The sequence below is a fragment of the Chiroxiphia lanceolata genome, chromosome Z, assembly GCF_009829145.1.
Source record: "Chiroxiphia lanceolata isolate bChiLan1 chromosome Z, bChiLan1.pri, whole genome shotgun sequence".
Classification (NCBI taxonomy): domain Eukaryota; kingdom Metazoa; phylum Chordata; class Aves; order Passeriformes; family Pipridae; genus Chiroxiphia; species Chiroxiphia lanceolata.
In genome coordinates, this window is record NC_045671.1 from 30,425,308 (window position 1) to 30,452,354 (window position 27,047).

The 27,047-nt window shown below is 40.4% G+C and overlaps 1 protein-coding gene across 3 annotated transcripts; it reads left to right on the forward strand.

The window, feature by feature from the left end:
• The first annotated feature begins 748 nt into the window (after positions 1–748).
• DAB2 (DAB adaptor protein 2) lies at positions 749–25,455 on the forward strand. Of its 3 annotated transcripts, none has more exons than XM_032674666.1 (15): positions 749–972; positions 12,708–12,836; positions 13,988–14,127; positions 14,836–14,934; positions 15,250–15,381; positions 17,349–17,432; positions 17,677–17,700; positions 17,968–18,006; positions 18,187–18,249; positions 19,040–19,666; positions 20,513–20,651; positions 21,242–21,810; positions 22,286–22,377; positions 23,189–23,253; positions 24,011–25,455. In XM_032674666.1, the coding sequence occupies exons 2-15, from the start codon at positions 12,734–12,736 to the stop codon at positions 24,037–24,039; spliced, it is 2,205 nt and encodes a 734-aa protein (XP_032530557.1). In that variant the 5' UTR covers positions 749–972; positions 12,708–12,733; the 3' UTR covers positions 24,040–25,455. The 3 variants fall into 3 exon arrangements, with proteins under 3 accessions (XP_032530557.1, XP_032530558.1, XP_032530559.1); XM_032674667.1 differs by having other exon boundaries at positions 751–972; positions 21,242–21,772; XM_032674668.1 differs by lacking the exon at positions 19,040–19,666 and having other exon boundaries at positions 764–972; positions 21,242–21,772.
• Positions 25,456–27,047: the final 1,592 nt, after the last annotated feature.

Here is a 27,047-nt window from a genome sequence, read left to right on the forward strand (position 1 = left end):
CAGCCTGCAGAAAAATGAATATTGCAATATAGGGAAATGTCATAATTTTAAACAGAAATATTTTACACTGTTCTGAGAAAATAAATGTTAAGTTAAATTTACAGTCTTGAGAACAAAAAAAAAGAAAGTTCTGCTACAGGGACAAAAATGTGATTTTTTTATCAGAGCCTCTTTCATACAAGTTGGAAAGCAACTGTACTGCTCTGGGAAACAAAATATGATAGATGTTGAAATAAAGATGAGTGAGAAGTACAAAGGTCAGGTCGGGATGTGACCCGCAAACTGAATTGCACTGACCCAATATTTCAGTTCGGTTAGCCACAGATTTGGGAATGATGGAGGAGCTGGAGGGTGGTATTTTGGTTTTGTGGGTGTCAGAGAAAAAAAATCGGGGGGGAAAAAAAGAAAAGAAAAAAAAAGAAAGAAAAGCGCTGTTGGTTTGGGCTTGGAATTTTTAGCACCATCACCGCACCCGCGCTCGTGAAGGGGACCCGTTTTCTAGAAAAGCGTGCTGGGCCCATTGCTGCCCGAGAAGGACAAGTACCTGTGCCCTGCAAATTGTGGGTGTCACAGGATTCCCTGACACCGTAGGGTCCACCGTTTTCCCACCGCACCCTACTTCCCTCCCCGTGCGTCCTCCCTGGGGCTCCCGCCCCTCCGTGCCGGGGCTGTGCAGGCGCAGCTGCCTCCCACTCCCGCAGCAGGGGCCGGAGCCGGTGGCTCGCAAGGAGTTAATGTTGTGAGAACCGACACGTTGAGGGGGAGTAGCCAAGACCAAGCAGCAAAAACATCATAGCGCATTCCTGGGTAGTCCTCAGCTGCCAGCATCTGATTAAAACCATATCGCTCGCTGTGAGTGGCTAACTTATCTGAAGGCGATAGTGCAACAGAATATTTAACCAGTCCCGCGGTCCCAGTCAGGCTACCGGCTACGGTCACTGGATCATGCTCGGAGCGGCACGGATCTAACCCGTAAGGAGCTTTGCGAGCTGGGCTCGGCTCTAGCACAGCCCGGGGAGGCAGAGGGAGGGGAAGAGGGGGGGGGTTGGGGGGAGTGATGAGAGGGAGAAGGAGCTGTCACCGGGGAAAGAGGGGGCACAGCTTTTCCCAGGAGGACGTGACAGCTGGTGGCTCTGGTAGGGCGAGGATGATACCGCTGCGGGGTGGGCGCTAACACGGATGAGGCGCCGGAGGGGCTGCGTGCGGCCGGGGCTCGGCTCGGCTCGGCTCATCCCCGCTCGCTGCCCACATCCCGCATCTCCCGCAGGAAGAGGCGCCGGGGGGGCTCCGCTGCCGGAGAGGCGGCGGCGATGGGGCTGCCCCGGTCCCGGCCCCACGGAGGGTCCCGGGCTGCGCGGGAACGTGTCCCGGCCGAGGCGGGGTGGAAGCCGCACGTATCCTGCTCCCGGCTCCGGCAGGATTGGCGGCTGGGGGGAGGCAGGAGCGCAAAGCAAAATAAACGTGCAGTTTCGGTTTTGTGTGTAGAGAAGGAGGAGGATTCAAATTATTAAATGTAGTAAAAATTAAATGTATTTTAGTTTAGTGTTTACTAAACACTAGTGTTCACATAAACACCTTTTATGAAAGAATCTCTCTAGCAGCAGAGATTAGCACAGGATGTTGTGAAGACGGGGTAAGGTTTTGTTTTGGTTTTGGATGGAGTATCTTTGCTGCACACCCTCTGTCTGCTGATGAATTTCAGGATGCTACTTCTGCCTATGGTAAATGGGTATAGCTGTGGATGTCATGGATTATCTAGAATTAATCTTATACCTGGACTGAGAAACTGACTTCTCAGGTGATGTGTCATGAAGTTAATCATATGGTGGCACTTAAATTGGGGTAGTGTCTGTGCACTGGGTCATGAGATTAATGCAGGTGTTGCCAATATAGCTCATCTTCAGCTGGGTGTCCCTGTAACAGAGCTTTTACCCCTCAGAAAAGTTGAGTCTGATTACCTGAACACAGTAGGAAAGCATACAAATCCACTGGTAAGGTAGGATTAACTTGATTTTTTTTTTCTTTTTTTGTGCATGGGAAATTGTTTAAATCTTCTCTTAATGAAGCTAGTTTGCCTTAAAAGGCTATATTTTTGCTTCAGAAGTCTTCCGAAAGGCTGCCCGAAATGAATAAAATCTGAGAGCATGCGGGTTTAGATTTACCCACTGTATGCTAAAGAATGGGCAATAAGTATGCTTGGGGATGGCAACACCTGTGTAAGTTGACAAAATAGAGATGCAGATTCAATTACAGAAAATTAATTACGAAGCTGTGTATTTCAGTTGGCTGTGAAGTCTTGCCAGGCAATGTTAAATTGAAAATATGTCATTGTGTCTGGTGGTGACCTGCTCTGCAGTTATAATGCTAGTGAAGTCCTGTGACTTATGGTACTTCTCAACTCTTGTGTTCTTACATTAAACAAAGCTGTTGGATGAGCACCAGGCGTTGTGCTCAGAGCTATTGGTTGGAAGGATGGGCAAATGCCAAAAATCTGGCATCAGTTTCTTTTTGTGAAGGTAGAGATGACTGTCCAATCTAACATAGGCCTTCTGCTACATTGCTAAGAATTTCTAAAAAACTGCAGTACGCAATCCACTTGTTCTGAGTAGAGTATTGCTCATCAAAGTACCTGCATAACTTGCATAACACTGCAGACCACTAGCTGCTATGGCTATACTTTTATAATTCTTACTTAAGGCCTTTTTTTCACAAACAGATATGAAAAGAAACAGTCTAAGCATAATATATCCAAAGGGTAGATTTTTGTCTCTGCGGGAAAGCAAATAAATGCAATTAGTGTCAAGGAAGGATGACTCAAGGGCTAATGCTTAAAGAATTAAAGGATGTTTAGAATAAAAACTATAGCTTGAGATATGAAGTAATGAAAGTGTACAATATACTGTGGTCATTGAGTGTTGTTGCCAAACACATAGATTTTTCTCTCCTGTTGATGCTTTCCTTTCCTGGTAAACGATATACTGCTAGGACATTTGTGTGACCTGCTGGATTAACCCAGTCCTTAGGAATGCCTATGGACTTTATTCAGCAAGGCTAGCAATATTCTGAGTACTACAGAAGCATGAATTTGCTTGTACAATGAGGCAATAAATTCCACATCCAGAGAAAGCTTCTTCTAGAAACAGTGCTGATGGTGCAGATCCTGCTTACTGGATAGACTCTGACAAAATAAACGAAGAGATAGCATGGATGTAAGTTGTAATCTGCAAGGATTTTGGAGAAAAATCTTAGATCTTGCATGTAGACTAATGGATTGTTAGTAGAATCATAATGCTGCCACGGGAGGTGGATGGGGGAGATGTCTTAGTAAGAGGTCTTAGTGAGCTTCTGCTCTGAAACACAACCAGACATAAGCTACTACTCCACAACCTCAGCATGGACTCCACAGAAGCAGAACTTGGGGTTATGTTAGGAAGATCAAACAGGATAAGGTATCCAAGTATCATAAGTGACAAGACAAACTGACTTTAGAAACCTTATTTTGAGCATTTGGGTTCAAGGGTCTCAGGGCTATAAAGAAGCTGGATGAAGCACGGTGGAAGGTCTAGTCAATAAACAAGAGGTACCAGTTTCAACAGGATTACCTTGTTTACACAAGCTGGGCAGCTGAGTGCTGAACAAAGCATCTTCTCCCAACCAGCGCTTCTCAGCCCTGATTGATGGGGACATAGACCATTCTAGTCTCCCTCACCTGAAAGACTTTGTCTTGCATATGCTTTGGAGTCCCTGAGGATGAAGTGTCTCAGCTGAAATGCCTTGCAGATCTTTAATCCCAAATACCTGCAGGAATTTTTAATTAGTTTTGAAAGTTTTTAATACAGCTTCATAGCTGGTGTATGTACACTTAAATCTCAAAGTTCAGATGTTACAGGACCAGTTAAGGACAGATTATTGGCCTTAAAGCTGAATTTCCTGCTGCTCTGTCAGTTCATGTTGCATCTTGAAGCAATAAAATGAGAGGTGAAATACTTGATGAGGATTATCTCTTCAACAGAGCAAGTAAGCCTATGGGTGAAACTTTCTTCCTAGGAAGGGACAAGAGTAGTTGGGAGCTCTAAGGATGTAGTGTTAGTATTGTAACCTGTGTTTCTACCTTATAGATCTCTTCTGTGTTTTCTCAGACCATGGTTGTTTGTGCTTTGGGGGGAGGCACAAAGGTCACTCTATGAGTAAGGACTAGTTTTCTAGTAGCTTGAATCATAGATCTGTCTGCAAACAACATCTAGCCTGTTGATGGAAGGCAAACTCTTGATCTGACACTTGTTCTTCCATGTTTCTCATGGATGGGGCATTCCTATAACATGCTTTCAAGATCATCATAGAGATGTGAAATTAGAGAAATCTCCTGGTCAGGATTACTTTATAGTCTGGTTTTAGGAGCAGTAATGTCACTTCTAATAAAGTACTTCTTCTAACATCTGTTGTAAGTATGTGTAACTACAATTACCAATAGGGAAACTTACTGCAGAACAGTCATCTGTGAAACTTTACTAGCTGTTTAGTAGGACATCTACTGAAGAAGCTGCAGTGGAGCTCTGAAAATCCTGAGTAATCCTTTCTAATGTCTGATATAGATCTTTCTGTACCACCCTTTTAGATTGGAATCTTGAATAGTTATTCATTGCCTTTTTTTCTGCATATACGAGGGAGAGCTGATGGCCTTTGTAATGACTAGCCTTGAAGGCAAGAGTAACCCTTATACTAAGCAGTATGCTTCATAATAGCTAACAGGACTGAAACTGCTGTAGGAGAGCCTATCCTCATTAGGTGCAAGCGGAATTTTCATCGGTCTTCTCATAACACACAATGAACATAATTTGCATCTCTTACAAAAGGCGGCATGGAGTGACTCTTGTGACAGTTACTGCTACTACAATTTATGGAATGGAGGTACACTCTCTGAGGGCTAGGTGGAGTGTTTTTCAAATACTGCTGAAATGAATATTTAATGATGGGCTTCTTATGGGATAATCAGGCTGGGTAGCAAACTGCAGCACTCAATGGTGTGGCCATGACTACCTAGTTTTAGGTTGCGTGAATACAAGAATAACACAGGAAAATCCTATTTCTTATACAGATACATTTATGAACAGGTAAGAAAACACAGTTCAGCATAAACTGTGCAGAACATATGTAATCTGTCTCAGTACAGCTTGCACACACCCAGACTGAAGGGGGATAACTGTGCCAGCAGTGGACAGTTAACAGCATGCAGCTGAAATAACCTATGATAACAGCTTCAATATGTGTCAAGTTCCTGCTCTGAGAAGGAGGGGTGAAAAGCATGGTTGTTGGCAAGAGTCCTTTACTATACTAACTAACAAGAAGATCAGAAACAGGCCTTCCAGGCAGGAGGGCCTTAGAAGTGCAGTTGGAAATGAAGTGTTTGATTTGTTGTCCAGTTCAAACTCAGTTGCATCTGAGTAAACACTAGCTGCCTTGAATAACAATTTCTTTGCTTCCAGGTTGTTTGGTATCTTCAGTGAGTCTCAACAAGGAGTATTGATAGAAGATTGAGCTGTAGGCACTGCAGCTACATGTCTTGAGATTCCTCATTCTGTGAGTAGTCAGGTGATGCTTTCTTTAGCCATGGCTAGAACAGACTGATGAGCTCTGGCTCAGGTGCACTGATTTTTGAGGCTTCAAAACAAGGAATTGGAGAGAGTGGTGTACAAGAGTGGCCCCTTAGCATATTGCAAAACATTTTGCCTTTCTGTAAGACTTATAGGAAGAAAACTTTTGTGGATAATACCAGTATATAATTTAAGAATAAATCTGTGTTACCAAATTAATCACTCTCTATCAAGAAAAGGCATACTGGGATACCTGTCAATTTATTTCTAAAGGAAGGATCTGGAGTTGAGATGCTGTTATTGCTCATACTAAAAGTGAAGGGGGTTCTTAATCCAAAAAATCAATAGGTTGGAATGCTAGATAGTGAACAGAGGTTGGAATGGTTGGTATCAAGACTCATCGCAAGATGCTGTCTTATTCCTGGAACAACTCATAATTTGAGATGGTCTAGCTAAATGACTAGACACTACCTTTGGACGCTGAACTTTCTGGCTGAAAAATAACTCAGATTATGACAGTGCTAGTTTCCTTCATCTTGACATCAAGTCTTCAGGGAACCAGGTAGCACTAGCTCATTAACTGCTTTTCAATTACTAATTTATATTGTTCTAAATTTTTCATCAGCTACAGCTTATTTAAACTGGTCAATACTTCCCCTGAGCCCCCTGTTTTAATATTCCTGCAACAGTTGTATTTACTCCCATGACAAGTGGAAATAAAATCCAAAATAGAGCTACTGTGTTAGCTGGGTTGAGAATTGATTATCTTATCAAAAATCATGTGCTTAAAAGCACAGTAGAATGACAGAAAGTACCAGTTCAGTTGCACCGCTTGAACTGAGCAACCTGTTCAGTTCCAGCTGCTAACTTAGTGATATTCTCTTGGCTGTGATTCAAGTGTGCAGAAAACACTTTCGGGAACTAAGTTTAAATCTCTGCGTTCTTGCTAAAAACCAAAGAGCTCAGAATAGACTTATGCAGTGATGTGATGAGAACAGACTGTTCTGTTCAACTGATGAAACAGCAGTTGGCAAGTTGGCTGAATGGTAAAATGTCTGTGTAGCTTCACAGACATGATCCTGTGCCAGCAATGGTACATCTGTAGCTGACATGACTAATTAGTGTACTAAAGCCTTTATCAGTTTTGCACTTGGTAATAGGAAAGGGAGCAGAATGAAAGAGGTATTCCCTAATGTGTCCAAGATCATACTTCTGTCTTACCAAGCAGATGAATGCCACCCTTCCCTGTTTCTCATTACTGGTTGTATGAGATGAAGACGGATGGACTATGTTCTCTATCCTGCAATATGTAAGTACTGTTGTAGCTTATTTCAAACAGGTATTCCTGTTGACAGAGGAAGTCCTTAGCAAAAGTCTGCCTTTACACCTCAGCAAGGTGTCAGTGGACTCTTTTAGGTAAGAAGACAAGGCTTAAAGCAAGTTGCACAAAAGATGTTCCCTAAAATAAAATCCTGTTATTCTACTATACTTGTCCAGCAGGTGAGTGCCTGACTTAACTGATATCAAGCAAATGATCTCAGCCATAAATCATGTTTCTACCTACCTACAGCCTAAACAGGACAGTTAAACAGGCTCTTTGAACCTAGTGATGGGTGCATTGCTAATCTAGACCTTACTGAATTGTGGGAATGACAGATAGCTTTGCTTGCCAGGCAGTGTAGTTCAATATCCTTTTCATTATCTCTCTTACAAGACTAACCACAGGACCTTGGGTTAGCCTCTGTAGTGTAAAGACCTATATTCAGTCACCTTTCTGGCAAGTAATGCTCTCTTGCATTCCAGACATGGAAAAAACTGGAGGGAAACAGTTCCCAAGCTGTCTGTGAACTTACTTCTACCACTAGCCTTCAAGAAGGTACTTGTTATGTGTAAGTGTGAACATGTCAGATATAACCTACCTGTAGATAAGCCTGTTACTTCTCCTGTATATTAGTTGTTGGATGTGCTGGTTCCTAAGAGAAAAATTTGATTGTTGTAGTAGAGAGAACAAAGTAATGGTAGTGCTTGCATCAGAACAGACATCTGGAATTTTCCATCAAAATCACTATAATCTCTTGTCACATTACAGAACATTTATTTAACTTGAACTCTTTAGACACTGTCAGATACTAGAGCAATGGGTGTTCTAGTAATGAAACAAAACATTTAAGATTATATTTTGACTCCTCAGGATGAATGACCCTGTTTAGAAAGCAAAAGTCGGATTAGCACATTAATGTTTTTGATTTAATAATGCATGCCTAGTGCTTCTCAAGGCTAGTTGGGGTACTATCATTGCAGCAGGAACTAGGCAGAAAATATAGCAGTTGGGAAGTTGTTAGATGCAAATGTCAGTCACTCATACTGGAGCTCTACATAAATACACTATTATACTTCTAACATGGGTAGAACTGTGCCAGTCAAAATGGTCCATTATTAGTAAATTATCTGGCTTTACATCTTTGACTCTTGCTAGTCATTTTATGTACTGCTGTGTAGCCTTTAGTCTGTTTTCTTAGCCTGAAAACTAAAGTTTTGAATTTGCTCAAGTGGAAAGCTTGTCTATAAGCCTTCTGAAAATGAGTTTACTGAAATGAGTTTACTGTTTACTGAAAACAGGTTTACTTGATGGCTAGAGATATTTCTGAGAATACCTTGTGCAGGTCCTGATACAACCTTCTAACAAGAAGGACTTAACTAACCCTCCAAGAGTGCATGGGGGAGGGAACAACCTGCCTCAGAATCATGTTCAGCACTTGAACTATTGCTGTGCTTCCTCATAGTACTTCGTTCTAACACTTCGCACTTGGCAGTAAAAGCTTCTCTTGTCCTCTCCTGGCCTTGCAGATTCTGATTTGAGGTTAATATTTACGTGCAATAACTCTTTAAGCTGAATCATGTACTTGCAGGGACAAAGAAGGAGCACAAGTTGTGAAAAGGACAAAGTATTACACTTCTGAGCAGATGTTTAGCTTATCTGGCTCTGACTTTTTAGGTGTCCCTAACCTCTTCTCAGATAATCTCTCATCAACATTGAGACATTTGTCTTTGTCTGCTGAGAGGAAAAAAGCCTGTCTGTTGAGGTTACTGTTCAGTCCTTACTCTCATGACAGACTACAGCCATAACTAAGATTCTCAATTCCCTTGTGCACAGGACAAAAACATAATCATTAAGGGTATCCACTGTGTTGCCACCCCTTGCTCAAGTAGAGGATATCGGTAAAAGCATCACTAAGGGAAACTAAATGTTGCTCAACAAAATTGTTTGGCATGTTCTTCCAAGTCTTGCTAAGAAACAGGTATTTCAAGGATGACTTGTCGTTTCTTACAGCTCTCCCTGTAGAGAGTTCAGAGAAAACACCAAAAGCACAGTATGCCAAAAGTCATAAGACCGGGCTTTCCTAAGGTAGACGTGTGGAAATGAAGTACAGTGCTTGAACTGAGAGTAGCCTGACTTGAGGCAGTATGTAACAGTCATGCTTTGAGCACTGTGTGTTAAGGGCCTGACATGGTCTTTCCCTAAGGAGGGATCCTCTCATTCTTCAAAGGAGAGTCCCTGTAGGAAAGGAGGAAGATTCTACTAGTGGTCTCTTAATAAGACTTTTCTGGAGTAAGCTGAAAAGTGGGTGAGAAAAATGCATATGGTGCGTACCTACTGATACAGTAGTTTGAGTTTGGGGCACTTCTCCCAAGGTGTAAATCTGTAGTCTTTAGGCTTTTGAAACAGTGCATTTAGCATAGTAGTTAAGATGGATCATACAGTTGCATAGTGAGTAATTAAGGTGTGATAGCAATGGACTCATCTACATGGAGGAGATTCAAACTTCTTTAATTCAACAGTGCTAACATAGTTGCTGTGGAAACGATCTTGTTCTTTACTGTGGCAATATGTCTGAAGGCATGACTGCCCTTGCATGCTTGCATAAAAGCACATGCATCTCTAATCCTATCATATTTGCTGGCTGACTCTTTCGAGATGAACTCAAAATTGAAGTGTAACAGAATAATGCTTTACACCTGCAGCCGGAGTAAGGAAATACTAAGAAAGTGAGTACTTTGAAAGGAAGTCTCTAAGCAATAGCAAGATCTACAAACAGAAGATTTTAACTTCATTTTAGTTACTTGCATGTAGAGCACACCAGAACTTTCCATTAAGACAAACTGAAGTGCTCTTCAGATCTTGCTAAGCTTTGGCTTAGGTCTGAAGCACAGAATCTATATTTAGTTGTGGTTGAGACTCCTTTATGGTCAGCAGACTAGAATACTGCTAGCTTAAGCTATGTAATGTTGCCCTCCCTATTCCAGTGAAATTTTAAGGTAAAGCCTGAGGCAGTTTTGTGCTACTCTTGTGGCTTAACTCCCATGTCATCAAGTAGGTATTTAAAATATGACCAGATATTAAGATCTGCTTTGTCTATCCTTGCATTTTTTAGTTTCACTAATTCTCTTGCTCCTGAGATGATTCTCAGAGACATTGAGCTCTCCAGAGGTACAACAAATAACTGTCATGTACTGTGAACTCTCATCAGGGGAGATGAGCTGTGCCAGATCTCAAATATGAAAGTTTGTCCTGTAAACTGGTCAGAAGGCTCTCACTAATCTAAAATTGAATTTCTAACACTGAAAATGACCTTCGTAGTAAGAAGAGGTATTTACAAGGGTTCAGCCAGACTTGTGTGTAATCCTGCCCGTCTTCTCCCATCTTAAGGTATTTTGCTGTGTGGTTCTAAGTGGTCTGGCTTCCCTAGGAAGGAGGTAGATGACAATGATGACTAGAGTTGCCTAGAGCTTAAAGATGGCAGCTGCCCACCTTACAGGTGCCAAAGTATGGTCTTGATTGTGCATATTTGCTCCTTCCTAGGTTATTTACTTGTTAATACCTCTTAACTTTGCTTCAACATGACATACAGTAGTTGTGTAACACCAGAGCTGTGTGTAGCTCTACTTAATTAAATTGAGGAAACAGGATCACTGGCAGTCAGGACTCATTGCCTCAAGATTGTTGTTTCTTCTTTTCCAGCATAGAGGTGGGCAAAATATCCTAAAGCTATAACTCAGCTTCTTGACAGCGAGTCCTGGCTCTGTATCTTCTGGGCCCTTTCCTTCTATTCTCTAAACAGTAACCTTCCAAATGGCAGTGGTTAGTTAACTACTGATCCAACCTTAACACTCTTTCCTTTATCTCTATTTCTGAAGGACTTGATAAATCTAGGGAGAGGCTCCCTATGCTTATGTCTAAAGGCCATCTCCACCCAAAACTATTCTATCAGGCAAGCTAGTCTAGTTTTAGATAGGCTTCATTAAAATGCAGTTTTCAATAGATACAATCTGTTTTAGCACTGTTGCAAGTATCCTGCAAAATCCCTGTTGGCTTTATTAAGCCCCTTGATCCTTTGTCAGAATGGGCACACAAGCCACTCTTTCAGTGATAACATTTCTTAAATAACCATGACTTGCTATATAAACTCTTCCTCTGACACTTATTACTACTCAGAACCACTTGAAACTTTCACAGCAACACCTTTGTTCCCTTGCATCAAATGTACCCTAGCTGTGGCCAGATAAGTTGCTTACAGAGAAGAACAGGTACAGCTGACAGATCTTGGCCATATGAGTGCTTTTATCTCTGTTGATTTACTTGAGCAATGCTAAATACAATTCACAAACTATCTGTTAAGCAGCTAGATCTAATTTTGCTTATATTAACAGCCTAAAGGCCTCTCTCCTGGTTAAATGAAAATGAAGGCTTTCAGAGTGAAATTCTCTCTTTAACATATTGGAATCTGTGTGCTTCCTAGTTTAAGAATCAGTTAAGCCTTGATATCCGTTACTCAGTTAGTGGCAAGCTGGGTGAGTCACTCTGTAGCTATTGACTTAGTAGTGAATTGAGGAAGAGTGGAAGGCAGGAGTGAGAACAAAACCCTGAAAGTGAATTTCAAGTAATGCATAAAGCACCAACTGTAACTAAGGCAAATGAGGAATAGGCTGTTGAAAATAACAAACTTCTAATGCAGGATGATATACAATGCTCCAGCACTTGTATCTGCAAACACAGTGTGTCTCAAATGCTGGAGAAAAGCAGTGGCTTGATCTGTGGCCCCTTACTTGGATGTAAGGGTAGCCCAACTACTTAATCAAATAAAAAATTTCTTGACTTCATTCATTACCCTAAAAGTCAAGGGACTAACTGAAGCCATTGCAATATCCCAGACAGAAGATTGATAGCATGGTTTCTGTAGCAGATCTGAATGTCTAATTCTTTCTGGTTGGTATCTTCATAACTCTACAAAGCCACTCTGGGTGGTAAGTCAAAGCCAATCTGTTTGGTAAGTGTGAATCAGTACTTCAGCTGTGTAGGAACAAAACATGGTGACTGCAGATTATTTTCTAAATTTGTGTCTCAGAGGCAAAAGGGTTGCATGGCATAGAGTGGAGTTCTAAACGTCCATAGTTTCTTGTCAAGTTGCATGATTTTTTGAAAACCTGAAGGTTACTTGATTACTGTTAAGACAAGTGGTGGGGGGGTGGTTTGCGGTTTTGTTGTGTTTTTCCTAGAACAGTCTGTCTACAACCTAATTATTTGTTTTTACCTGTTGGGTGGTATAACCTCAGACTTCTGCTAGTTATAGAAAAATGAATAATATCTACTTGCTTCTTTTGGGTATTTTGGTGTCATCTTCATGGGTGTTTGGAACAGATCCTAGTAAGTGTTTCTTGCATTCTCAAATATCCTGCTTCAGAGATGTAGCTGAAGAAGAATAGAGCAGTGCTGAAGAAGAATAGAGTAAAATATCTGAGACTCTATAAATAGCTTTAAAGGGTAAAAAAGCTAAATGTTGACAGATTAAACAGATAGATGCAAATACAGCCTGTTGATGTAGGTCTGTGTGATCCACTGTCTAGGTATTACTGAGGTGAGGGTTCATCACCTAGTGGCCGTAACTTCATGGTCTCTGTAGCCTGCCGTGTCAAGGCTTCCTATATGATCACCATAATGCTTTTAGGCCTTAGCAAGCAAATTAAGCTAGACTAATAGGTCTAATAAGAATATTTATTCTTCAAGGTAAAGTATAATGTCTGCCTACTAATAGTTATTTGCATTTTTTAAAACTACAGAAAACTTAACTGGCCACCATTTCATCATGTCTACCGAAGCTGAAACAACTACCACCACCACCACCACCAGCCAGCCTGAACAACAGGCTCCACCAAAAGCACAATCTTCAAAGAAGGAAAAAAAGAAAGGTAAGTACTGCTTACCTCTTGAAAATCTCCTCTATTTAGTGTCCTTAATCTTTTACACTTGCCTAAACCAAGATCACTCTATCACTATAGCTAAATCCACTCTGAGGTTTCAAGCTGACTAGAAGAGTGAGTAAATAAGCTAGTATAATGAACCTAACCAGAAGGTAGGCTTTTAGTTTTAAAAGTTTTTTTTTTACCTTAAGTTCTAAAGCTCTCAATTCCATTTGTTAAATGAGTCATTTGCTGAGCCTGGGAAGTTAGCAAAAGCCCAGAGTCATGAAAGCCTCCTGGGGAGGTGACCAGACCCTGGACCATCAAGGTAGTTATCAGTCTGAACCTGAACTTGACTCTTCCACTCCCTCCACAGAGAGGAGTTTGTGCTGGACACAGATTCTAGTCCAGAGAAACTAGAAAACTCATTCCATGAAAATTGTTGTAGATCAGATAATATATTTTTGATAGATTAGATCGTGTAAAGATAATTACCTCCCACAAAAATACATACCTAGGTTCACACTTAAAGTATATTGGGCATACAGAGAAGAAAAGCAAGCAGCTCCTGCTAGCAGGAGCAGCAGAAATAACAAATTAGCTAAAATCCCAAGTGATTAGATTGACAGGAGTATCAGGACTTGTTGTAGACAAATGATGGCGCTGATAGAAAGTTCTAGTGTGGGAACTAGGAGATTGTTCTTGCACACCAAGGAGAAATCTGCCTACACCAGAACAAGGAGATAACACCTGAAGGCCTTCTTGAACATCCTGTATGGTCATGGGAAGAACCACTTCTGCCTGTTGTTCTTCCTTAACACCTGTATCTACTTGGCTGTTGCCTACAAATATTTTAGTCTTTTAAACAATGAACAGTTGTTCTGAACCTCCCAGATATTGAGCACTGGGGTCTTTGAACTGAGCCATATTCTGCAAGAGCACTGTGACCTTAAAGGAATAACCGTCTTGCAGCGCACACAGGACTGAAAGAGGTAAGGATTGTTAGTCAGCTCTACTCAAGGGAATGTTTTACCAGGTACTTATATGGTAGATATTTTTTAAAGATCTCAAATCCACAGCATAGACATATCTCTTAACAAAGATAAAAAACAACTTTAAAACAAACAAACAGACCCACTAGACCTCTTCTCTGTCTCCAGGGCCAGAAAAGACAGATGAATCTCTTTTGGCTAGATTCAAAGGTGATGGTGTAAGATACAAAGCTAAACTGATTGGCATTGATGATGTCCCAGAGGCAAGAGGAGACAAAATGAGTCAGGATTCAATGATGAAACTGAAGGTAAGGGCTTGAGCTGTCATGTAAGGAACCTGCTCCTGTTAGCTTTCAAAAGGCTAAGGTCACTGGCACAGTTTCAAATACAGTTTAATGGTAACATAGTAATAACAGCACCATCCTAGATGGATGTTATTTCTAAAGCTGTAATCCCTGTCTCAAAGGACAATGTTTCTCCAATAGCTTGAGAACACTCCCTTGGGTCTGTAGGCATCCAGTGTGAATGCTAGTAGCATGGATTTGATCACAAATGGTGAGGTTGGGTTTTGGATGGGGAGAAGGGGAATGCTGTGCAATTTAACACTGACCTTAAAGCACAAATTGACATTCTGTGTCAATGGTGACACCAAGAGATACAGATAAACCAAAAAATAAATGAAACCCTGCAGCAACAAAGACTATTACTTCTAGAGTGTAGAAGTAATACCTTCAAAGCAGGCCAGAAAAGCAGGTAAAGATGCTACCACTGCAGCAGTTTTGTGAACTAAAATAAGTTTTAAAGCTCTAAAATGCTTATAAAGGAGACTAGTTCTGAGTATCACTTCAAACCTATGCAGGCATATGTTGCATGCTGCTCTAACTCTACAGTTGCATGGGAATAACTGGATTAGCACTAATAAGGTCACAGCCATAGGCCCATGAGGAATACAAGGGATCAAGCTAAAGCTCCATCTACAGAAGTCTCATCAATATTTTGATACTCATCCTCTTTAGGGAATGGCAGTGGCAGCCCGTTCCCAGGGTCAACACAAACAGAAGATCTGGGTAAACATCTCCCTCTCTGGTATCAAGATAATAGATGAGAAAACTGGGGTAAGATATAACACATTTTCTTAATGTGATTCTTAAAACAAGTGAGATACTTGGAAGTTAGACCAATCTGAACTAGATTCCTTAAGTGGCACTGTGCCCCACTTCCACATATAAAAATTGGCTTGCGAAGTGGGTTGTAATGCTAAAACCTCCTGCCAGAAAGAAAGTTACATCCTATTGTGGTTAGTTAAAGGGTGGGAAATCTGAGACTTGAACTGAAGCCTTTTGACAGTCTCGATCATTTTAACTACAGAGAATAGCAGCTGTTGTATCTCCTGCAATTTAAACCAATAGTTATTTTTTTCCCAATTCTAGGTTATAGAGCATGAGCATCCAGTAAACAAAATCTCCTTTATTGCTCGGGATGTAACAGACAATCGTGCCTTTGGTTATATATGTGGAGGAGAAGGCCAGCACCAATTTTTTGCCATAAAAACAGCACAACAGGTATGGATCAGACATCCTCTTCCATTTGCTATGAAAAATGGTATTGTGTAAACATTTAATATGTGATAAGGGCATAGTGTTTTGCTGGTAATCCTACAAAATTCCTATGGGGAATACCAGCACAGATGGGGAGGAGGACCATAGAAATTGATTGTACCATCACCGACTTCTGTCTTGTACAGCTTCTTTGTAGTCCAAAATAAAAACACTCAAGTAGTCTTGCTTACTCTGACTAACAATGCTTAATATGTCCATGCACCATGCAAGTCACTAGTGAGATAAACAGAGCCATTATCATGGGCATCTCTCAGTGAGAATGATAATTCTTGAGTAAAAGAGCCAGAGCTTCAATCGGAATTAACAGGAATATAGAACTACACTAGTCTAGCTCTTGTAATGCTTTGTCTTGTGCAGAGAAATCACTTACTCAATTGCAAGAGTGATTCTGCGGCCAGTGAATGGCAGGCCTGGTCCTCCTCGAGTTGCATCCGTGAGGTATTCAGATCCTTCTGTGATAGGTTCCTCCCATGCAAAGTTCCTCTGTGCAAGGTTTCTCTTGAAAGAAGAGTAGGAGATTCTGTACGTAAAGAGTAGTGCAGACAAGCTACTTAAATACTCCTGAGAATCATGTGATCTCATGAACTACCTGAAGTTAGGCATCTATTATTTATTAGCTTGTCATTATATTGTTTTTATAACAGTCACTACAATGATGAATCAAGACTTCAAAGCTAGAAATTTCTTTTACACATCCCTGCCTGCCCTCCTGGAGAACCTGTTGGCAGCTTCAGACCCACTACAGGTGGGACTGTGGGGCTCCTTGTTATAGCATGTTATTATTTCATTAGCAAATATAGAGGACCCTCTCCTAAGTCTGTTTCATTAGTTTATAAATGTTCTGTGTTGTACTGGTTTCACTGGAATTGTGGATTAAGTACAAAAGCCTTTTGTATGTACTCTGTAGTCTGTTCCCTCATTTCACCATGGCATGCTGCTTGCCAGCCTCTAAGCTCAGCCAACCTGTAGACAGCTCTCAATTTGCTTCTAGTTGTTTTTGACACAAACTTTTCTAGCTGAGAAGTAAGGACTTCTGGAGCTCTAGTCTGCTGCAGCTTTACTCTTTGTTAAAGCTGATAACTTTTTAGTTGGCTCTTCTTGCAGTTGCATGTCTAAACCCCTTGATTTAGGAGAGGATGGTGTGCAGGTGTAAACAGTGAGATCTGTTCAATGGATTCTCTGCTTGAGCCAATGGTAGTGGCTGAAGAGGGGGACCTGTCCTACTGTAGATGTTGACACAGCTGCTGCACGCCTAAAGCAAAAGTTCCAAAGCACTACAGCTGAACCTGCCACCCTCTCAGCAACAACATTCTTATTAATGGATGTGCAAGAAAATCCATGATTTCTAACTCACATTAGACTGTCATCATGACACAGATCCCATTTAAAGCTGGTCTCGGCTTTACACATATGAGGTGATAATAATCTTGCCTTATGCTGGCCTTGCTCATTTGCTATTTGTATGCTTTTTAGAATAAACGTAGTGTTATCTATAGGAGCTTTCTCTAGGTTTAGTGCTAGAGTTTGTAAAAAAGAGACAAATGCAAAATGTTTTTCCCCTCAGGAGACTGCCAGAAGATTTGGATAAATTTTTGCATTTCTAGGACTTGCCATGAACTTCTGAAGTATTGCACTCCAAGCTTTTTAGCAAAAACATAGCAGGCATAGCACAAATACAGCCACTTTTCTTGTGGAGTTAACAACTGTTCTAAACTGATTGTACTCCATTTCCCTTAGATTCTGCATAAGCTCTCTTGTATAAAGACTAAAAAGGCCTTTAAACTCTTGCTTTTCCTGTTATCTCAACATAACTCTTGCATCATTTAGGAAAGTTTGGCTTGCAGCACAGATTTCTTCAGTTGAAGTACAGGGAAAAGTAGTACATGGCCTAAAATCTACATTTTTTTCAGGCTGAGCCTCTAGTTGTTGATCTTAAGGATCTCTTCCAACTAATATATAATATGAAGAAGAAAGAAGAAGAAGAAAATAAAAAGGTGAGCAAAAATATAGCACTGGCATTACTCTGAACAGAAATAAAACTTTCTTCAATTTTTCTGAGTTTTGGGCTCTTCTAAGACTTGACACTGAGGTCTGTCTAAACCCAGGATTACTTGAATTTTTTGGTTGCTAGTTGTACTAGCAGTCTGATTACCTGGGTCTGGTAACCTTTTCCAAAGTGAGAGACTTTTGATATTCTACATGATATCTTGGTACTAAAAGCCTTCTTTTTTTCTTTAGAGTGAAGAAGCAAGTAAGAATGAGGTAAGTCACTCCAACTCAGCCTCTCTTGGTTAGGTATGCTGCTGCACCACAACTAGCTTTGACTTTCTTTACACTATCATTATTATGGAGGCAATATCAGATGCCTAATTACATTGAAATGGGACTAAAAGGGTTGTATGGAACTGAGTAGTCATCTCCTTCATGTTTCCTCTTTCCATCACTTGCTCTTTAAAAACTGCAAATCCTTTACTTGAGGCTAGTTTTGATATTCTAGTTATTGCTGACATTTATATCCCTCTGTTACAGAACGGTGGTGAAGCTGATCAAGCTGAAAAAATGAAACTGGTAGGTTAAATTATAGAACTTTATGCTGATGCCGTTAAGGAGTTCTTTGCTGGCTGTCTCCATATTGCATGGGAAATGCAGTATTTTTAGATGCATTTACAGTAAATCTGCATAATGTTTGATTCTTGCTCTTGTAAGAGCTCTAACAGATACCAGTTCTTTCAATATTTCTGGCCTCAGGTAGTTGACCAGATGGACTTGTTTGGGGATATGTCAACACCTCCTGATATGAGCAGTCCCACAGTAAGTAGAGTCTAGATTTACTGTCTTGGCTTTTGCTTTGAAAGCAAACTTAGTCCTAGTAATAGGTAATGATTTTACTGAGGCATCTCTCTAATAATCATTAGTGTATTAGGGGGTAGGGCTATAGAAGTACTCACTTACTAACTAGAGTAACTAACATTATTCTAGTAGGTCTAGCTCAGAATTTGGCCTAATTGCACAAAAGTGTGCATAAACCTTGTCATACCACAGTATGGCCCAAAAATCCTATCACTTTCAATCCTGCACTGTAAGCCACCATCATCCATGACACAATTGGTGCTGTCAAACCAGCTATAGAGACCAAGTCTTACCCTTCTACTGCGTGCTTACTGGAGAATTAACATATTTCACTGGCAAGTAGCTCTACAATCTTATTCTGAAATTGAGACTGCAACTTGAAGTCACACTAAGACTGTGTGATTTGACAACTCATCAAAACTAAGACCTGGAATTCAAACAGGGGTTCTTGACTCAGGTGAAAGCCTAGGCATAATTAGTGCTTAATGACCCTACATTCAAGACTGAAGAACAAGTATCTGATATTTAACTATGGGATCTGTAAAAAGGTGCTTTCATTACTGAGTTTCAGAAAGCAAGTAGCTCTGATTTGACTACAGACAGCAGTGCCTGCCTATGTGACTTTGAATATTTACTAGTATAATGTATTGGATGCTAGAATGTCTTCTTTTGCAGCTATTTTCCTTGAGCTTTTGCACCGTGCAGCAAATCCTACAAAAAACTAACCTTATTTTTCTCTCTGAACAAATAGGAAGCTAAAGAGATTCTGTTAGTGGATCTTAATTCTGAAATTGAGACCAAACAAACTTTTGCAAAAGAGGATCTCTTCTCGAATGGCATCACAGCCTCTCTTCCACAACCAAAGGCACAGTCACCCTTCTTGCCTGAGAGTTCTTTCTCTGCCAGTCTCAGCTTCTTTCCCACACCTAATCCGGACCCTTTCAGTGATGATCCTTTCACACAGCCAGACCAATCTGCACCGCCTTCATTTGATTCTCTAATACCTGATCAGAAGAAAGAAAGTCTGAGTCCCTTGACATCAGTGGGTAATGGTGCTTCAAATGGTAATGCTGACTACTTTGGTAAACAGTTTGACCAGATTTCTAATAGAACTGGCAAACGAGAAGCACTAACAAGCCAGTGGCCACTTGAGAATAAGTCTGCAGCAAGAACTCCAGATGAGGTACCAGACAGAGAACCAGACTTTAAGAAAGTCCCGTCAAACCAGTTTGTGAACTGTCCTTCTGAAAGATTCTCTCCGCAGAATGGAGTAAAGCTGGATTCTGAAAACAATATCCATTTCATGACACATGAGTCTATAACAATTAGCCCACCACCACAGAGTACCAAACCAGGAAGAGGAAGGAGATCTGTCAAGGTGAACAATGTTCAAGTAATTTATGATGATATGCATGCTTTTACTTGGAGAAGCTGGATGAAGGAAGCTTTTCTTTCTTCATACTGTGTAACTGGCTAAATAGCTTCACAGCACATCTGTTTCTCTTCTGCCTGCCACGCTTACTCAAACCTTTCTGCAGCTGTAGTACCTTTTGATATTCATGAATGCTTCATAGTACCTGTGGTCACTAAATTCTATACTTTCTTCCTTAATGCTGCCATACTTCCATAAAGGTCTGGTAAGTATGCTGTTAAGCATATTGACACTTAATATAATGCCTGAACCCTTTATGACAGCAGTATGCCCATTAACCTATGGTTTCATAACAGTGAGCTACTAGTATCAACTTACAGATCAATATACTTTCTGAGTATTTGCCTCTTGAGGGCAATCTCAGTGACCTGTCCAATTAGACACAGGGTAGCTCTGGGTCAGCTTCATTTGTCTTGTACTAAAATGATGCAAAACTCAGTTGCTGGCCTTACCACAACTGTAGGGGTCACTGCAGACTGAGCAATAGTGTTTAAAGAGGTGGGGTGCAGAGGGGAGCTTATTATGATAGCAAATAATTCAGTCATTTCAAGTCCTACTCTTCTGCTGTGACTTGTGACTACTATATATTATACCTAATTAATGCCATGTATCTCCATAGGCATGAACAAAATAGTGATGTTTGAAACTCTTATACTTGGTGTCTAAATGATACATCAAAGCTCCCTGCTCTGCTTTAGATGAAATAAAAGCTTGTAGCTCTGGGCTAGGAAGCCTTGATCGTGCTACATATGTTCTGCCGTGGCATCTCACAAAAACTTTTTTTCTTCCTAGACTGCACCGAATGACTTATTCAGCCCAGACTTCTTTCTGCCAACTACAGAGAGGCTTAGCTTGAGCTCAATGCCACAAACAGGACCTGCACTAACTAGTCCACTGGACTTCTTCGCAGCACATTCATTGGCTTGTCTAGGTTAGTTTACAAAGTGAAGGTCTTGCTTCAGTCTGAGCTATCTGTTAACATCAAAACAGGGGTTCTAGTTTTTATTTTATTTCTTGTATAGAGCTGTATCCTCTAATCCTTTAATCTGGCCTAAACTATTTAATTCTGTGAATAGAGGCCTAAACTCTGAATTCTTAACTGGATTGGGGGTTTTTGCTTTAACTCTGAGAGTAATTTGCTTCAGGTACCCAAGGCTCACCTGAACCAAGCAAAACTTGTAAGGCCAGGGTAATATTGCTGCAGAGTCTTAATAATCATTTACACAGAAGTACCTATACGGCAAATGCACCTGTCACTTCTGTGCTAGTACTAAGTATGTTCCTCCTTCTGTTATGTCAGCCTCAATTTTGTTCTTCCAGCATTGAAATGCAGCAAAGTAAAAAATTAACCCTCTTCCCCCACCCCTACTTATCCCCGAATGGTTTGATTTGTAAGTGTAAACCAAGAGATTTTTGCAAACAGTATCGGAAAATGTTTTGCTGGTACCCTCTGTGGAATTCACACTCCTGCTTGTGGTCTTCAGATGACTGAATTGTTGTGTAACAACAATCTCCCCCCAGGTGGCTTGCCAGTAAATTCATCAACATGGACTACACAGACACCTTCCTTCACCCAGACTACATCATCAGTCTTTCCTGGGTCTATGATAAGTGCTCAGTCTACAGGATTTACTCAACCACTTGCCTTTGGTACTCAAGCAGTCTCAGGCTGGAACCAATCTGCATCTTTTGGTCCAGCAGCCACTCAATCTTCTGGTCTCTGGCCACAGCCAGCACAAATCCCATCTAGTTCTTGGTCACAGCCATCCAGTGCTGCAAATCCCTTCCAGAGCAGTATGTTCACATCTTCAACACTACCTACTCCATCACCATCTGTACTGCCCTCCCTGTCAACAACAACCACCCCACCTCAGCCACCACCCAGAACTCCACCACTGAAGGAGCCATCCAAGAAAGAGAGTGATGCTTTCATTGCTCTGGATCCGCTTGGAGATAAAGAGATGAAGGATATCAAGGAAATGTTCAAAGACTTCCAGCTGACAAAGCCACCTGCAGTACCAGCAAGGAGAGGAGAGCAGCAAAGCCTTTCAGGTGCTTCTGGAGCTTTCAGCAATTATTTTAGTTGTAAAGTAGGTATTCCTCAAGATAGTACAGATCATAGTGATATGGAAGCTAGTGAGTTGTCTGCTAAAATGCCTGGTAACATTTTTACTTTTTTTTTTTCTTTTCTCCTCTCTTCTCATTGGGTGGCTGCTCATAGAACCAAAAATTTGAGTTAATGGTTACTGAAGCAGAGGGTTGAAGGACTGTCTCTACTAACAAATTGAAGAACTGATCAACTGCACTGGCTAAACACTGTCTCCTAGTGCCTAAACTACTTGACTAGAATGAGGTGCACTTAAGTTTGTACACTGTTAGAATTTCCATCTAGCCTAAGTTTAGTGAGTGACAAGCAGGAGTTAAATCTGTGAGGTCACTCAAAGCAAATTCCATATACCTTTTTGTGTGTTTCTAATTACATGAATGTTGTTGTTGCTGTACAAGCAGAGCTGAGTACTGGCTAAAGCTGTTAAGTGATTTTAGGAGTATCTCTCTCTTTCTTAGAACCACCAAAGCCTGTTCCTCGGCAAAGTGCACTGCCGGCTGATGGTCTGTTTGAAAGTCAAGCTAAAAGAGATCTTTTCAGTTCCTCATCTGTAAGTAGTAAAAAAAAAAACACAACATCATCACCACAAAAACTCACCCAGAACCTTTCTTCCTCCTTAATTACAGGGATACCTGTATTTGAACACTGGCTTAGTTCTGGCTTTAGAGGCCTTACAGCAAAAACATTTTGCATGTTTGAGGGTAATATGTAATCTAATAGGAAGCATTTGTTGCAAGAAGGCTAACAAAGTATTATTCCATTTGGCTTGGCTCAATAACCAGTTCCCCAAGCTGCAAGCACTAGCAGAAAGTTCTTTAGTATTGGGAGCTTCTACAAAAATATATAAAATAATGTAGCTGCAGACATATTCCACTTCAATTGTACTTACCTCTCTTTAGAGTAGACTGAGCAGTGTGGATTGTACAACTCTCTAGCTGAACGTATGGGAGATTCCATGTTCAGTACTCCTTGGGTGAGGAAGTGGCTTCACCACATTATTCCATTTGGGACACAGCACTTGAAGCCCCTGGTGGAAATTCTGAACCAACTTCAGAATACTGACTTTAGGCTTCTAGCATTTGAAAGAGATGTCAATGTGACTCCCCTGTCTCAGCTCTAAAGGACTGTTCAGTAACCATACATGGCTTTTCTGAAAGATATTTTGCCTTTTACTGGGTTAACTGCTAAGACAGCTTAGAGCCCTCTTCTCTTGTTAAAGCAGTACAGTTAATGTGCATGTAACAGAGACTCTAAGGTATTCTTTCCAGGTGTTTGTAACATGAACTGCCTGATAAAGCCATGCATAGTAATCTGGTGAAACCTGGAAATCCACTAACAGCTTATTTCTCTTTCCTTAAAAGGAATCTCAGAAACTACATTCTGATCCTTTTGGTGATAATTTTGGCAACCCGTTTGCATAGATCAGGTAAGTCTTCCGCTAATAAAACAACTTACGTCATTCTCTGAAATTGACTGAGGAAATCTTTGGTAAAGAGCTGGCTAAAACTACAGTACTTTAACACTAATGGTCTCCAAAGTATGACAAACAGTCCCTAAAAGAATAAGTCTGCTAGAGTGCCTCTACTCAGACTTGTACATAGCTGCATTTTGTCTAAGCCTAGACAGCTTTGCTTTCTTAGAAATAAAGACTTTTTTCTTCCACAGGCTTAAATCTCAATGCCACAGTAGATCTAGATTTTCTTTCCTTGCGGAAAGTTAATGAGTAAATATGTGCTGTAGAACTCAAAGGGACTGACTTACTATCTTCAGATAAATATAGGAGCATGTTAGCATACATGTTAGCATTGCCCTAGACATCTTTCTGAAGTTCAATCACCTAAATAATTGCAGGTTTGAACTCCGGGTGAATCAGAGTAAAATTAGAATAAGGCTGTTATAGTCTTACTCTGATTTTAATCAAAAGCTGTTAGAAGAGCTTTTGTTACTAAAAACTAACATAATTCTAGCTTTTGTACCATTGGCTAGAGAACATGAACTGTTGATCCAGCAAATCTACTACTCTTCCATACTCTGTCTTCCCCTGAAATACTGTCTAGCTTTTGACAAAAGACAAATGTTGGTATTTATTGCTTTAGTTTTGTTCTCAGTGGCTATAAGCTAGTTTAAAGAATAAGGCTATAGCTTACAGCCATCCTAACACTAATTCCTTTCCATCATGCTAGGTGTAACCAGAACAGGACAAATGGAATAACTGGACCTCTTCTCAACATGATTTTTCTACGTTTCACTTTGCTGTCTGTCATTCTTGCTGCTGTTCCATGATGTCTGCAATCTAAAGCATATCCAGGGGGATTAAAGCATGAACACTCAAAGAACATGCTGTGAAGATGATAATTCAGGGCAAAGCAAATGGGGATATTGACTCACGCTGGAAACCCAAATTCATATTGGTGGATGTTAACTTTACTTTAGTTCTTTGCAGTCTTCTGTAGAAGAGCTTAACAGCACTAAGTCGTGTCTTGTAAATACGATCATCATTTTTCTTTTATGTAGCACTTACTGTCCCAAAATATAGGAACTTAATGTACCTGGGGAAGAGGTGTTACCTTCAGCTAAGTGAGTTGAATTAGTAGCTAAAACTCCACGCCTTAAACAGCTAGGTCTGTTGCCTGTTATCACAGCAGCATCCAGCTGTAAAGTTGAGTGGATGCTACTCAGTTCTAATTGGTGACTGGGCACATTGCTTGGTCTCTGAGCCACAAAAATTTAACTGTATGTAGAGGAAAAGAGTCTAATACTAGTCTATTTCACTAAAAGTAAAATTATCATTCTACCATAAATGTTTAATAAAGGGACTGCGGGGTCTGTGACAGCACTGCTGAAGCCCTGAGTACTAGAGGCCTACACTGTAGAGTCAGATAAGCAGAAAAACTTCTTGCAGAACTTTGAGGTAGTTGTGGACACTAACAGCTGTCTTGGTGCTAATATGGCATTTTTCAGGGAGGGAAATCTACTAAGATTACTTTACTATTAAGGTGGCTTGGCAGACAAATGGAACAAGCAGGTAGGCTTCTTGCTTATGTCTCAGTGAATGTTGCTGATGTTGCTCAGTTTGAGTTGTCACATGGTGTAGTGTAGCATTATGTTAGAAAGCAAAAAGACAATAATGGCTTCACTCCATGCCTAGACTCCTTGAGAACAGGTGCACCACCTCTTGCCATTAATGTGAGGTAATACTCTTGAAAAACATATCTTTCCTCAAGAACCTCTTTACTTACAGATTTTTAAATCAATTAGTTACAACTGACTGTAACAGTTACATTCTTGGCCAGTGGTGATGTGTCAGAGGTTTTTCTGTTAATGCAAAGTATAAACTTGAAATGTTATTGTTAAATCAAATGCCTAAGCAGTTGCTGAACTGCAGAGCTAACTCAACTTGAATACAGCCTTAGTACCCAATTCAGCCATTCACTCAATTAGTCTTTTATATAAACCTCTCTTGCACTTTCAGCAAATGCAAAAAAAAAAAAAAAAAAGGCACAAATTTAAGTGTTTGTCTCAAACTGGAAATGTAGAAACTTATGGATGTTACATTGTTATATAAAACTGTAGTATCTCAAGTGATGTTACCTAATGACATTAAACAGAAGCAACTCTTCATACCAAATGAACGTGTGGCTGTTTATTCTGTCCTCTCTAGCTCAGTCTTGTGGTGTATTTGACGCTGCGAGTTCAGAGCCTGCTGAGAACTGTTCCTCACAGGTTCAATAGCTGTCTGATGGCAATGTCTTTCTCCAGCTTCCTGCATTGGACCTGTTCAACAAATGCCATGCCACATTAAAAAATGAAATCTCCAACTGATTTAGTAAACTATCACTAGAACCTTGTCCCATTAGCTGCTCAGCCTGAGCAGCCTGCTACTAAAGATGCTTTCTTGCTCCTTTCTTTAGGACCATGGAATCTGGGTACTTAAATTGCATTGTGTTCAGAAGTTTCATTAATTCAGCCTGTGTTATCCAACTTTACAGAAGATCTAAACTGATGCTGGGAAAATTTAATTAGAACATGTAACTTATGTTCAAATTATATAACTCCTTTCATAGAGATGGTGATAAAAAGATAAATCCATTAGGAAGCCATTGTTTTAGACTACCTTTCTTATTTTTAATACTATTTGATGGTTGAAAATAACTCATTGCGAGGGCGTTGGTGTCCAGCTTGAAATATAGGTCTTAAGGGTTTTTACACAGAATCAGATTTTTAATTATTATCATTTTTTTCCTTGACCGCATGGCAACATGTAATTTAGTTCCATTAGAAATAAAAAGACAATTGGCTGTCTTAGTGTCTGTGTGAAGGAGTATGTTTACCAGCAGTTGAGTTAAAATTCTAAATCACTATTTGCTGGTCAAGGAAAAGTTTACAGTCCTACTATGCTGGAATTTTGAAATGGCTGCCAGGATGATCACTCAGAGCTTGTTAGCAGGACCTCTTACAAGCTGGCCGAAGATGCTTGCTGGTCTGCTAGCTTACTTTGAATAGCTGTTTACTCTGAATCTCTGTCTTAAAGAACCACAAACTGTGATAGCAGGTATGATGAAACAATATAGTATTACAGGTGTCTGTGTCTTGCATTCTTGCCTAACAAATGAGTTAAGTGCAACTGGACTCATCAGGCTGGACTGGAGCTGCAGCAGATTTAAGTTCCTTTAAATGAAATTGTCCCAAATCAAGGCTTGAATAGGGAAAAAATTGCCCTGCCCTATCTCACACACTCCCTCCTCCCTGCCACAAAAAGCAGAAAACAGAAAATATTAAAAGTACACTTTTTTTTTTTTTTAATTACCCATGATAATTTGGAATATCCTTATACTGGATGATTGTTTTAAGCTTACATCCAGATACTCAGTTCTTAACAGCTAAACAGCAGGTTATTTATGAGTGACTTGTGTCTTGTGACTGTGTCCAACACATGATGCCTTAAATCTAGATTACAGCAAAGTACTCAAAAGGAGTGCCCTTCTAAAGAGCTAGCTTGTGGTTTGGATGTTAGTGACAGAGTAAAAGCTAGAAGAGTTTTAGTCTCCTTCAAAACCACAAAAAATGATGTGTTGTTCTTTTATATCGGCTGGGGAAGGAATAAAAAAAGAATCTTGGGTCTTTAGTCCTCCATTACTCCAAATGAAGATTCCAAAGATGTTAGACAGTAAACTTGCTCTTGTAGACAGCTCTGCTTTAGGAACTCTTTGTTCTTTACGT

Excerpts from the sequence above, each read along its gene's own strand:
- DAB2 (XM_032674666.1), top strand. The coding sequence starts at position 12,734 with ATGTCTACCGAAGCTGAAACAACTACCACCACCACCACCACCAGCCAG. Across the intron at positions 17,433-17,676 it reads AAGAAGAAGAAAATAAAAAG|AGTGAAGAAGCAAGTAAGAA; the intron begins GTGAGCAAAAAT and ends TTTTTTCTTTAG. Across the intron at positions 18,250-19,039 it reads CTGATATGAGCAGTCCCACA|GAAGCTAAAGAGATTCTGTT; the intron begins GTAAGTAGAGTC and ends CTGAACAAATAG.